Source organism: Sinohyriopsis cumingii, chromosome 13 (genome assembly GCF_028554795.1).
Source record: "Sinohyriopsis cumingii isolate HCF-2022 chromosome 13, ASM2855479v2, whole genome shotgun sequence".
Taxonomy (NCBI): Eukaryota; Metazoa; Mollusca; class Bivalvia; order Unionida; family Unionidae; genus Sinohyriopsis; species Sinohyriopsis cumingii.
The window spans coordinates 64,677,082-64,692,433 of record NC_142973.1 but is presented as its reverse complement, the minus strand read 5'-3'; the positions used below and the strand labels follow the sequence as shown (position 1 = coordinate 64,692,433).

The 15,352-nt window shown below is 33.6% G+C and overlaps 1 protein-coding gene across 1 annotated transcript in view; it reads right to left on the bottom strand.

Moving 5' to 3' along the window:
* Nucleotides 1-1,710: 1,710 nt before the first annotated feature.
* The window catches only part of LOC149785732 (CD151 antigen-like), a 49,250-nt gene continuing 35,608 nt past the window's right edge, over nucleotides 1,711-15,352 (bottom strand). The window contains exon 9 of the mRNA XM_089979615.1: nucleotides 1,711-15,279. Within this exon, the coding sequence (XP_089835741.1) occupies nucleotides 15,193-15,279 (87 nt within the window). The 3' untranslated portion in view covers nucleotides 1,711-15,192. The remainder of the gene's footprint in view (nucleotides 15,280-15,352) is intronic.

The window sequence follows — 15,352 nt, the reverse complement described above, 5'->3', positions numbered from 1 at the left end:
CAACATTGGCCGAATCCAAGACACAAACCCATGCAGACACAGGTGAGATGGCAGTGATCTGTACAGGAGAGCGCTTTAGAACACTTGGGGCCCCCAGCAAGTTGGATGAAATTATGGTTAAACAATTGACTTCTTATGACATCATGCATATGCAGATTGACTTCTTATGACATTATGCATATGCAGATTGACTTCTTATGACATCATGCATATGCAGATTGACTTCTTATGACATCATGCATATGCAGATTGACTTCTTATGACATCATGCATATGCAGATTGACTTCTTATTACATCATGCATATGCAGGCTGACTTCTTATGACATCATGCATATGCAGATTGACTTATGACATCATGCATATTTAGATTGACATTGTATGACATGGTTGAGATTTCCTGTACTTCGGCACACGCACAATTTTAGCATGTAGAAAAGAATTTACATTGCACACAATATTTTAAATTTCTTCTCCCAGTTAATGTTCATTTTTGTATGTAAACACTATTTAGTCATTATTCCATACTGCTTGACTGGTTTGTAACAGGTATACAACAATGCTTTTTGGAAAAGAGTGATAGGAATTAGTCATTAATTCATTTGATTCATAAACTTTAGCTTTGTTTCCAATGCTCAGCTCTGCTTTGATTTCATGGTACATAAAGACTTATCATTGAAAAAAGCACTTTTCAAAGCATACCAGAAAATAATGGAAAAATCTGTATGCACCATGAAAAATACAAAATATATTAACTGTGCAATATCAATGTCTATAGTGGTCTAAAGCATTTGTCTGACAGGTAACACTAAATACCATCATAGGCTGAATCCACACAAAAGTCAAGTTTTTGCCAAGGCTTTTGAATAAAATGGAATCCAAGGATCCATGACAACAAGAAGAATCAGGCTTCTGCAAAGGACATTCATGCCAGACTACACTAACTAGAATGGTGGATGATTGGTTAACAGCAATAGATCAAGGCAACCTTGTAGGCACAGTGTTTCTTGACCTTTCAAAGGCTTTTGACCTTGTAAATCACAAAATCCTGCTGAAAAATCTCACCATATATTAAGTTAACCATGAAAGCTTAACTTGGTTTCAAATCTATCTTGAAGGCAGACAACAAGAAGTTTTTATTTTAAATAAACTTTCAGATAAGAAACTGATAAAGCCTGGTGTTCCACAAAGATCAGTTCTTGGACCATTACTCTTTCTGCTATACATCAATGATTTACCATATCAAACTGAGTTACCCATCACCAGCATGTTTGCAGATGACACAACATTATATAAAATAGGATGAACAGGTCATGAGATTCACACACAAGAGTTGGTAAAAATAAATAACTGGTGTGAACACAATGGTATGAAGATAAATGCAGCCAAATCAAAAGCCATCATCAAACTTAAGGTAGTTGAGCAAGAGTAAAAGCTGAGGAAAATGATTTCAAAGTAAGGATAAAAGGAATGGATATTTAACAGTCTGAAAATGAAAAAGTACTTGGCATTATGACAGACAATTTCTTGTGATGGAAAATGAAAGTTGATAAGGTCATGAAAAAAATGCCATTAATAAACAAATTTAACCACTACATTTTTTTGTGTTGCTAAGCCATGAAAATTGATACCCATGATTTCACAGTCTCAATGTTATACAAATTTTAATAGTTCTCTAATTAGTAACAATGGTATATCAATAAAAAATAAAATCTTTGCACAATAAATTTTATTTATTTTACAAAGTTACAAATTAAGGACAGTACAACGAGTATAAAATCTTGGATGAAATTCACAAGTATTCAACATACAGTGTACAAACAAAAATACACAAAAGTCTTAGTATCATATTTAGCTCAAAAACCTGAAGATCAATCAATTAATCTAACATTTCACAGGTAACACATTTTTGAACCAGGTATTTTCATAAGACAAAGTAAGATTTAAATTGTCACAATAAATATTTAAATATTTATAAAATGCTGCTACAATATTTGTAGATGGAAATTTTTTTCTTCAGAAAATCTTAAGAAAAGAAAATACAATGACTTGGAAAATTTTACGACTCATTTATATGACTGAGGTGCCATTACCTTACATATACATGTAAATCTTTTATTGAAACAATAAAATTTCACAAAGAAAATGGTACATGTACTATAAAAAATGCTAAAAGTTTCAGTATTGAAAGATTGTTGACGTGGTAAATTTATTTTGTACATTATTTTCTCGAAATATGATCTGTACAGCTCTGCGGACTTTGAAAGAATTTTCCTTTCTTTGAAGGCTCATTTATCTTACACAAAGCTAAATTTCTACCTATGTTATTTATTGCAAAGCTGCTTTGCTTAAGTATTTGTAATTGCACCATCATGATCAACAGCATCAATACATGAAAAACCAATTCTAGTAAAATATTTGTATTTGACAATACTTGCTTGATTATACCTAGGAGTTCTCTCATTACCTCACAAATCCTGCCCTCCCAGCTAAAATATTTAGCTATGGGAACTGAATGCTGTATGTATTGTAGTTATACTGACCTCTATTTGAGGTTGAGGTTGGTGCCAAAACCTGTGTATGCCTCAGTTACTATTGGAGCAGACTGCATGACATCCTAATAGGATGTGTGTGTGTGTGCATGATTTGGATTTTTAATGTAGCTTTGAATTTTTTTTAGTCATATTGCTATGATGTTTGTGGTATGGCAGTTTATAATGATGTCTAGCACTGGGGCATAATGCCGCAGACATGAAGCATCATGTCCCACCCAGTCACATTATACTGACACCAAGCCAACCTGTCCTAACACTAACCTCTTATTACTGAGCAGGAAATGAGGCAGGTGTTAGTAACATTCAAAAATATTTGGTTTGACTCAGCTGGGGTTCAAACTCGGGACCTCCTGCATCTGAGGCAGACACTCTAACCACTAGGCCACCGGAACAGTCTAGTAGGATGTAACTTTGGAGAAAGGGATTGTGTATCCATGTTATGATTTGTCAAGTACTACTGAAGAAACATATTTTACTAAAAAAATTGGTTCGTCTTCAAATATATTAACTGGTCATACTACATTAGGAGAATATGTAAGAGGTGGAGGGAGCTATATTTCCTTACCGAAAAGAAACCATCTCCAGTCTCCAAAGGTATGCGAGGCAGCTTAAAGGTTGAGTACCTATCTAGAGCATTAACTCTGTATACAGAAACGTGGCTCTAGGAAAGGGCAAGTTTTCTTTCACACAAATGCAGTGAAACTGAAATGTCATGTCCTTAAGAATCTGCCGAACAACCTCGAAAGGCAACCTACTGTGTCATGGTATAGGTCACTAAGCCTTTTGGGATAAAAGTTCCCTGCGTAGAAGCTAAAGCAGTTGAATCTCACCTTCATTCCATGCCTTGCATAATGCCAGCAAGAGAACAGTTTCGCACAAATGCAATAATGATTGCGACTGAACAGGTTCTGCGTGAAGTAGCACACGTATGGTTCCGTAACTTCATGAGATGAAATGTGTAACAAATTCATTGATTTTTAGTTATTTTTAATATGCAAATGAGATAACCAATTTTATCCAGGACAATTGATTTGCACCAAGATATCATCCTTTCCCACTTGTAAAAATAGACAAAATCTCCTTCTTTTTATAACTGCTGTCCTTTTCAGGTACCACTTCAAAGAGCTCTCACCAGATCCTGTAGACAATCTTTAACTGAAGGGTCCAGGTTAGAGAGAAGCTTATCACAAAAGACTGATCATACATGAGGAGCCTGTTCTTGGCAATGAAAACAGGGGCCATTATAAGTGACACTGACCGATCCATTCAGACCAGAAAAAAGTTGTTTAGGTCAACTGACAAAGCACATATTCAGCTCATCCTACCTGCTGTAGCCGATATGAAGAGAGCATGTCTTATACAAGACGTATACCAGTGAAGCTCTAGAGAGAGGTTCAAATGGTGCCTAATTCGGCCAGGTTACCACCCATGATTGATTTCACTTTTGTGCATAGAGCTAGTGCCCTTGTGCATGTGAAATCAAAATTTGACAGAAGATCAGACAGGTCTTTGTTTTGTTCAATATCATCTCTTCTCTTATGATGCTGCATGTCAGAGATTGTGAAAATGTTACAGTAGCCTGTATTGTAATGGTTTCTTTTCAGAAAGTCAAGGTAGGAAATTAGCTATTTGGTGTATTGATGCCTTATATTCAAGCTCACATCACTGTGAGAAAATTCTCTGCTTCTCCTCATAATCTTTTAAAGTGGAGGGCCTTCAAGCAAAATTCCATCTTGTTGCAAACAGATCCATCAGTGTACAATCCCGGCATGTGCATATTCAAGTGAAAACTAGCCAGCCACAGCCACATCATGCTTTATGAACCCAAGGAGTGGACATCTAGCCACTACACTATATTGTGTGTGTGTGTGTGTGTGTGTGTGATTTAGATTTTTAATGTAGCTTTCAAAAACATCAGTCATATTGCTACGATGTCTGCAGTGTGGCACTTTATAGTGATGTCTAGCTCTAGGGCATCATGCCACAGACATGAAGCATTGTGTCACACCCGGTCACATTATCCTGACACCAGGCCGACCAGTCCTAACACTAACCTCTTTTTTGCTGAGCGCCAAGCGAGGCAACTGTTAGTACCATTTTTGTCTTTCATATGACTCAGCTGGGGATCAAACCCACGACCTCCCGCATCCGAGGCGGACGCTCTAACCAAAGCAGAGTTTGTACAGAAATATGTGTGCAGTACGAAGTAAAAAAAACTCCTGTAACCCAGAGTTGTCTACAGTACAAACATTACCTGCACAACACAATTAATCATATTATTAACATCCCAACATGAGAGGACACACTTGAGACCAGTGCAATTAAGTACAGAAGGGCACCTATTTTTACAACAAAGTTGTAATTCTATAATAGATAGAAAGACTTTATCTGTGAAAGAAAAGAGCAAGAAAATGTTGGAGAATACAGCCCTGGAAAAATGTGATCTAATGTGGAACATCTTCTAAACTTACTGAAGATGGTTTGTGTGGTTTCTTAACAGAAGAGAGTGTGCTACTTGGCATGCAGTAACAGATTAAAACGGAATTTGGCACCAATCCCTATATCAAGCTGAGATCACTGTTTGACTGCCACACATGTAGCTGCACAGCATTTAGCCCCCATTGCTAAAAGCTGTAGCTGGTAGGCTATATTGGGAGGTAGTGGTAGTATTCCTAAGGTATCATGATCAGGTAACATATCTTAAGAAATATAAAAACATTATACTAATCAGGTGATCCTAAGAATAAAACTCTCCACAAGTGGACTCAATTTCTTTGTTTTAAAACTTTGTATTTCCTTCTTAACTTCAAGGAGATATTGACAAAAAGAAGCGATTTTTAGAAGAATTCTTAAAGAAAATCACTTTTTGGAAACTCAAGGATTGTTCAGGCAAATCTCAAAATTCAAGGACTTTTCAAGGTTATCTGAAACATATTGTATGACTTTTTTGAAAGAATAATGCAAAACTGATAAGCTCTTTACAAATGTACTTTAAAAAAAATATCCTGCTTTATTTAAAACAAGATACATGATATAAAAAGCCTTCATTTTAGATGTTTCCAGTCTCATAATGATAATTACAGTGTTATGTTCCCAGCCCAACACCGTATATACTCATGTTATTAGGTTAAGTCCAACTGCAAACTGCACATATCCAGATCTGCCATCACATATTCACCGGCTTATCTAGGTCTATGCAGATTGTTAGGATCAATCAGTGGCACAAACAACGCAGGCCTTAATCTGCTGGTGCAGTAAGTGATAGAAAATCAGGGTTGATGTTGTCTGCACTTGGAATAAACTTGTGATATATACAGTAATCAATCCAAGCACTCTGGGATATTCTTTGTCTTGTAAGTGAATGATTCAGTTCTCCCATTTCATTAGCACATTGTAGAAATAATTTGCTTAATAAGATCTTAAATTAAAAAATTAAAATATGAAGTAAAATTATATATGGATAATATACACATCATTTTTTATTTATTGAATGGACAATTATATATTACATTACAGACATATAGAATGGGTAAAAAATATCATATACAATAAAAAGCATGAGTATACAATTTTCACATGATAAAATGTGAGAATGCAGAACAACTAAATGTAATTATTAGCATTAATATGAAATTATACACTGTCGTCACAATAATACATTTTCATTATTTTCATTTTCTACAATAATACTGTATCTACTTTCATAGTGTGGTGTGAAAAAATGCTAAATTTTAACTAGTGGTGATGCAGCAGGTTAAAAACATGGGGGCTTTTTGTACCGTTCGAAGAAATATTATCAATATTTATGCTGGAAATGAAACCTGTCCTTTTATTATATACCAATCTTGCTCCTGAATCAAAACTTAGAAAATTAAGCTCATCCTATATACTTCCTCCCCAGTTTTGTAAGTTTACCTCCACTTGAATCCTATTCCAACCCCTGATAATAAAAAATAGCAGTAAGTTAAGGTGTTGGTGTGATTTTGATTTTTAATGTAGCTTTAACAATTTTTCAGTCATATTGCTATGATGTCTGCATTGTGGCAGTTTATAGTGATGCCTAGCACTGGGGCATCATGTCGCAGACATGTAGCATGATGTCTCACCCAGTCACATTATCCTGACACCAGGCCGACCAGTCCAAACTCTAACCTTTTAATGCTGAGCGCCAAGTGAGGCAACTGTTAGTACCATTTTTGTAAGTCTTTGGTATGACTTGGCCGGTGATCAAACCCTCGACCACCCGCATCCAAGGCAGATGCTCTAACCACTAGGCCAACAGAGCAGTCCAGTACTTTAAGAGAACAGGTAATTTAGAATAAATTGCATTTAAAACATTTATAAAATATTTTACTGAATCCAACCACAAAGCAAATAGAACTTAGTGAAACAAACTTTCTAATATTGTTCACTATGTAGAACAGAGGACATACACTGGTAGTTAAACAATGGTGGCAAATCCAATATTATGGTAAGTAATAATTGAAATTTGTTGAAAGGTAACACAGGTTTTAAATTCTCTACCATATAATCTGGTCATTGCAAGCATTAATTTTGCTGGAAAATATATTCAATCGCTGCATGGTATAATGGGAAATTTTGCAAATAAGAATATATTTTTAACATGTGAAAAAAATATAGGAGTGGAGGAATGTAAAAAATATTTCACCAATATTCATTTATATTTGATTCATAAGTATATGATAAAATACAATATTGTTTTATGTGCACAACACATAGAAAATAAAATGAAAGTACAAAATTGCAATATCTGGTAAAAATTAGCATATTAAGAATCCATATTTATTTGGTAACTACCAAACAGCAGGTATTTTAGCTGTAAAAACACTACCAAATAGCAGATATTTTAGCTGCAAAACACTAGCAATTTAGCAGCCTCAGAATGAGATCATAAAAACAAATTTAGTCAAATTTTATACTTATTTCACCTTATACACTGTACTGTAAGTCTATTTATTTTTGTAAGTATAAAATTTTAAATGCTTTTTATCAAATGACATTTGCGCATGCTTCAATTTTTGGATTGCAGAAGGAGTCCGATCTTTTCCCAAGAGATCACCATTTGTTGAGTCTTTCGATTCATGTTTTGTAACAATCATAAGATCTATAAAAAATAGTAAATTAATGGTACATTGCAATCTTTGTAGGTTAGCAACTGCTAAGTTATAACTCACCTAAAAATCAATGAAAAAACCTTTTTTGTAATTTTTTTTTACAGTGACTAAAAATACAGACTGTAATAGAACATTATGAAATGCAAACATCAACATTTCCATGACTCTTTCTAACTGTGCCAAGTCTTTATTTTCTGGAAGGGCTAGGAAAAAACCCAATGAAATATTCAAAAGTCTGAAATGTTTTATTAACTTGAACTGACCAAGTATGCCCATAGAGATGAAATATTTTTTACAAAAGCTAAAGTTTTGGAACTAACAAATGTATCAGTACGAGGTTCTAAAACAATACCCTTATAAAAGTGTTCATGGGGACACATTTTACTACTTATTTGCAGTTCTTGACAAAGCTACCTATGTGACAACTCTGTATACAAAACAATACTACTAATGATAATAATAACTCTTTATTTAATGAGTGTAGCTCAATTACAATACAAATGTATTCCTTGAGACCTCTAACAATTCTATTTATCCACATATCAGGAAGTTTGAGTTCTCAAACTGAAACTTGCATAATGATGAGCAATGTCAATATCAGGTTCCTGCATTTAAATAAAAAAGAATTATTTATAAATTTGATGTTTTGCCTTCAACACTACATCTGTAACATGAAATTCTAATGTAATGCAAATATGACATGTATTAAAATGGCGAGGATGCAAAAAAGCTCATATTGTATAATCAATGATTCCCATAAAAAAAATGTTGTTCTATTATGACAGAATATATAACAGTACAGCAAAGAATCATGTCATGTAAACAGAATTGTATGTCACTGTTCAAAGGTTATTTTACTGTAAAAATACTCAGTTTGTGATAGAAGACTTACTATTGATGTCCTCAAAACCTCTCAAATGAGTGACATTTCCAAATCTGCAGCAAAATCACATCTATCTGTGACAATGGCTTAAGACATTCCAAATGACATCTGCCTGATGACAATGTAGACAGATTCCAGGAAAATACTGTTAACCTACTTTAATTCATGACCACTCTGGTTGCTGGATGTCATTTCAAGATTTTTGTAATATTTGGACAGATTTTATGTCTGATTGTCATTCATTTATAAAAATTTAAAAGACCTTCATACCATAGTACTATTTGTCAAATTTGGCCCGATTCTGTCAGGCAGTTTTTGAGAAATCATTTTGAGAATTCTTTGTTTAGTAATGGCATATTTGACAGTGGATTGGCCACCCAAGCCAAAATGCTTTCCATTGAATCTGGTCACATTCAGTTAAACAATTTTTGAGTGGAAACCATTTAATTGTTGTTAAAAAAATTTGTAACAATGGACACATTTTATGGTGGATTGGCATTATTGTTCTGAGCAATTCATTCCAGGATGTTTTGTCAGATATTTCATAAAATTCTGACACGTGATTTTTGCAAAGAGGTCATTTTGATGTGTTATGTTTTTAGCAGTAGTGGCCATATTTGATGGGTGGGTCTGCATTATTTGAACAAACTTGAAAGACTCTACTAGGATGCTTTCCATCAAATTTTGGCCAAATTGTGTTTTGTGGTTTTTGAGAAGTCATTTAAAAGTTTTTCTATCTTTAGTAAAGGTAGCCATAATTGATGGCAGCTTAGAGTCTTCTGAAAGCCCCTCATGACAGAATGCTGCTTCTTATTTGATATAAAGTATGCACAACAGTTTTTGAGAAGTCGTTGAAAGATGTTAATATTTGTTGTCATATCTGGTGTCAAATTTGCATTGTTTGAACAAATTTGGAAGAACATCATGCAATGAAGCTTTGTGTCAAATTTGGTTGAATTCTGAAACGCAGTTTTTGTGAAACATTGTAAATATTAACTGTGAATGGATGAAGGATGATGAACAATTCATCATGGATGGCACAATAAAAAAAGGAAAATACCATAAAGTCACTTATCCCTATGGCTAGGTTGACTAAAGGTTCCTGGAGAAAAAAAGGTGATTTGTCAATATGTGCATCTTCAGGTATTTGATCCTAACACCTGCCATGTTTCCTGACAATCCATCAATAACTGAGGGATTAGTTGCATGCACAAAAATGAGGACTTTGGAACTTAATAGAAAACGTACTTAATGAATAACAGGGTTAAAGTAAAAGAATCAAGAATATTTTATGCGAATGTATAAATGCAGTGTTAAACACTGATAAACATCCATACAATGACAAAGGCATCAGAAACATAAGTAAAAGAAAAGAATATTGCTTCTTGTATGGAAATGTTGGCACAGTTTTTTAATTGACTATTTAACAAGCTGCTATTAAAAAACACGTATTAGAAAAACTGGCATGATATTTTGTGTAGTAATGAAGAAGTACAATGAAAGAAGACATATCAGCAATGACCCTAGTCCTTTGATGCAAGTTTTGGCAACTTTTTTAATTGTTTGCAAGGTTGGGTTAAGACTGTTCCCTAAGAAACAAGCAAGTACCTGATAATCTGGAGGTATTTAAAGAGCTATTATTGACGTCCCTGTTTTTTTAAATATTCGCTGACAGCTGGTAACCGTGCTATTTTTCACACTGTCACTGAATGTTAAAAAAAGAAAGTTTATGACAATGCTTTAAACACACCCTGAATCTCTGTTATCTGTATTTTGGACACAGTCTTAACTGAAACTTGCAAATAAGTTTAAAAACTTTAGTCTAAGTGGGTAAAATTGTACCATCTATACTCGCTTGTAAGTCGAGTCAAACTGCAAACAACAAAGATCCTGATCTGCTGCAGCATAATGTGCCACAGGTCAGGATCTATATTATTTGTTCTACTGATTACTCCAAAAAAACTGCATAGACCCAAATCTACTGAAGCATTATGTAATGGTAGATCTGGGTCTATACAGTTTGCAGTTGGACTTGTCCTATAAGCAAGTATAGATGGTATGTGTGTGCTAGCCAGATTGATTTAGGTTGCTTGCCCTGGAAAAGCACAAAGAAAATTAAGGGTAACAATTTGTACTTTTAAAATACAGATGTACTTGTAGAATGTACACTACATCTTCTATCCATATTTACACATTTTGTACGTTACAAAAATGCAAAAAAAATTATTCAACAGATTTAATTTTTTCCTGGTTTTGTGGTTTTCATACATAATTTGAAATCGACCCTGCTCACTGGTTTCAAGGAAATGACTAGAAAAAGATGAAGATTAAAAATGTTAAAATACTGATATGTACACTTTTAGACAGCCAATTATGAATTCAGAAAATTCCCTAAACTGTGAAAGTATCATGATAAAGTTCTACAGCAATTTCTTTCCCATCTTCTGGAAAGCCATTCAAGTCAAGGTGTCTTTAATTGGATGTATTATCAGACAAGTACTTACAAGTACAGTCAAACATGTTTTATTGCCAGACTTATTTACAAATAGTTCAACCTGTCTATTGTCAGACATATACTTACATATAGTCAAACCTGTTTTCAAACATATACCTATAGTCAACCGTTCTATTGTCAGATATACTTACTTATACAATCAAACCTGTTTTCAAACACATGCTTATAAATAGTCAAACCAGTCTATTGTCAGACATAAACTTACTGATACAGTCCAACCTGTCTGTTTTAAAACATATAAATAGTAAAACTGTCTATTGTCAGACATGTACTTATATATACAGTCAAACCTGTATATTGTCAAGCATACACCTACAAATAGTCAAACCTACTGAGGGGACCATCCAGAAAGGTCTTTATGAAGTATATATCCACTTAATAGTCAGTCCTAACTGCAAAATGCATAGACCCAGATCTGCCATCACATAATGCACCAGCAGATTTGAGTCTATGTAGTTTGTTAAGAGTAATCAGCTGAACAAACAAACCCTAATCTGCCAGAGCATCATGTAATGGCAAATTAGAATCTACGCTGATTGCAGTTGGACCCAACTTATGAGTGATGGTGATATTAACATATAGGCAAACACATACAAATTTCTGTTTATTTGGACCTATATAAATTTTACACACATAGTCCTTTCATGCATGTTTGACGGCATGGTATTGGTTCATGTTACATTTTCATGCAATTTTATGTTTAAACTCCGAATTATTGACAATATCCAATGCTTCTGATGGGACTATTAGAATTAGAGACCAAAGATGAAAATACTTTTAGCGATAATTAATTGTAACCAGTAATGTGAATTTCAGTTATAATTTTATATAGTCAATTCACATTTGTTCATAGTTAGGGTACCAATTTTTTTGTTATTGTTATACCATTACTAATAGCAGTTACTTGAAATGTCCCATGAATATTAATTCATCTCGGAGGACCTGAATAATGAATTTCCTTTCCATTCCAAAAATGTAAGTATGACAACAATTTTTTTTTAAAAGGTACTAGAATTTTAATAACATTTCAAGTCAATCAGACAAGTCAGACAGCATGCTTCTGTATTTCATAAGTAGGGTAAATTATCCATAATTCAACCATTCTGGGATTCTTATTCCTATACATATTCCAATCTATTATTGTTATGTAAACAGGTGAAAGGTGGATGCGAAAAAGCTTAAGCAACAAAATTTTACTATGAATGTGACATTGTAACTATAAATAATGGAAGAAAAATAAATGTTATTTAATCTGATCAAACTTGTTCAGTCTGACCACCAAAGGTAATCAACTGGTGAGTTATCAAGTCACATTTTATCGAAGGGTTAAAACATTTTCTGCACTGAGAAAATCTAGTACAATACGACAGACAAGGGGGAGGGATGATGGTTTATTTTCCATTTGAAGCAAATGCTTATTTTTAATGATGACTGTTCTGCTTTGCTCGTTAATATTCCTCGATGGTTGAAATTAACCAACTGATTCATATTACTGGGGATAAATCTGGCCTTCATTATTGTGTAGGTCAATTATACACCTCCCCTCCATTACCATGCCCTTCATTATAGTGATAATCAATTATACAGTTCTCCTCCATTACAGAGCCAGTCATTATAGTGATGGTCAATTATACACCTCCCCTCCATTACCATGCCCTTCATTATAGTGATAATCAATTATACAGTTCTCCTCCATTACAGAGCCAGTCATTATAGTTATGGACAAATTATAGAGCTCTCCTTCATTACAATGCCCTTCATTATAAAATGATTCTGGAGTATACACTTCTTCCTCAATAACTTGCGCACAATGGGGTTCACAAACATTGACCGCACTATAAATGAGGGCGCGAGTCACCGAGGGACCTCCAAAAATTGACAAAATTTGCTTAAACGTCGAGAAAAACGCAAGGGGGGAGTTAAGGGACCAGGCAGTTTAATGACTGAATCCTCGTTTTACAAATCACTTCGATAATAATTGTTAATAATGTGGTTTTTCTAATGAAGTTGTTCATTATTCTGTATAAATAACATTTATTTTCAAAAAGAAATGTCCAAAAGGTGAAAGATTGTTCCAACTGGTTTGAACAACCATCACGTGTACATGAAAACATGTTGATTAACTCACTGCTTTTTGTTTTGTTGATATGTCAGGTTCCCGGAGTTGTATTTACTAGTCTCCTGCCAAATTGGGAGACCGTTAGCAGGGAACTAGACTGACTTGATACACCAACAAATAAGATTCCTTTGTTTTAAAAAACATGTGACATTTATTTCATGAGACAATTTCTTCGTCAAAACTCAAATTTTTATTTATTCAATTAGTACATTATTGATGTCGCGATTTCATTGGAAGTATCAGTAAAACTTCTTATCATCCTTGAGGATATCTCTTAGTGCCAGTTCAGGAATTCTCTGAAACTAGCTTTTCCACAATGGTCCATATCAGTGAAACCAAGCTCTTTATTTTATGAAGTATTCTTTTAGCTTGGTTGCCTTGCTATCTTTGATCACAGTTATGAATGAGTTGGTTTATTTAAGGTAGTTTATGTTACATACACAATAATATTTTTAACAGTGTTCGATTGATCCATGAAGTGAGTTCATCCAACATATGAACGGGGCCACTAGATTTTAAGTTTGTAGGATTTTTGTGCCTTTTAACTTATCTTTTAATCCACCTCCTTTATTTGATTCAAAAGACATAATTAACTTGATAATACAAAGGAGGCCAGCTTTTAATTCAGTGCAACATTACAACAAATACTTTCACAAATCAGTTAACAAAACACGGTCAGCACTTAATTAGGTTCTCAGACAAATGCTTGTGGATATAGCTGTTATGGTAGATTGACACATTTTACATTTAAATACACATTGCATTTATGATGATTACACTTAAGAGGAACTAAGAGATAGAATTAAAATACAAATTTCACTAAACAAAAATTATGTAATTGGTATTTAAGTATTAATGTACTGCGTACACAAGGCGTGACATTTTCATTGAGCGAAATTTCCTTGAATATTTTTAATTATGGTGTACTAAGAATGTCGTCTGGAAAGAAAATGTAATCACTTAGATGACTTCTTATTAAAAGTTGATAATTTCAAAATGTTGATTAAAATATTGAGGTTCTATCGACTGTTTATTATTATAAAACAAGCGATATATCAACGTTTCAGTTACCAATTTTGATCGTGATTTCTTAAAGTTTTAAGAAATAGGGATCATTTCTTTTTGTATTTAATGGTTTAAAAAAATGGAATCCTCACCTGACCATGCGTTATAAGCGGGTTCATGAGTTATCAGGTGCGAGTTATTGAAGGAGTGGTGTATCATGATTAGGCTATGGACACTGTACCCCAAATTAAAAATAGTTAACATAAAAAAGTAATACACAAATTTATTTACCTTTCCAACATCCACCAGCTCAGAAATTTACATCAAAACCATTGTACTTATTCTTACTAAACTAATAAAAAGTGTACATACCTAAGAAAATTATTTTTGTTCTCTACCTTTGGGTATAGGGAAGTTTTTCTTTTTAAACTTATGCAAATTTTAGGTAACTAAGAAAACAATAAAATTTTTTAGTTGTCTGTATTTGGATACAGGGTAAATCTCATTATTAAACTGAGGCTAAATTTATGTACAAAAGAAATGATCATTTTTTTTCTTTAATTTATATTAAATAAAAAGTGTATAAAAGTTACAGACAATGCTGGAATGGATTACAATGAGTATCCTTACCTCCACTTACTCTTAACATGGCTGGAAAATCCCAGAATATTTTACTTAACCAGAATTTACATTTTGGTGAAATTTCACTAAAAATCCATTATGTTTCCTACTTTTAATACTGTTTATTTCATTCTGGACAAAAAGCAAACAATTCTGTTTGGCGAATAACATTTACTGCCTGTAAAAAAGAGCACAAGGAAAGTTTTTTCCTCTTCCCAGCCCTGATTTTCTGAAAAATGCTTATGTTAACAATTCATTTATATGTACATTCATGACTCTATACAAATTTAATTCACGGGTAAACAAATTGCAGAATTCCCCGTCGATATGTGGCACAGTTCATGTAAAATTTTCTCAAGACTAATCTTTATAATCTTCCGTAAAATCTTGCCTGCCTTCCTGTCCAAGCCTTCTATAAAGCCATATTGACAGAAACATTCCAAAAAGCTGAAATGAAAAGTAAGATGGAAATTCTTAACTGGTAAATTATTTTCTTTTCTGAGAAATTTAAATTACGTGA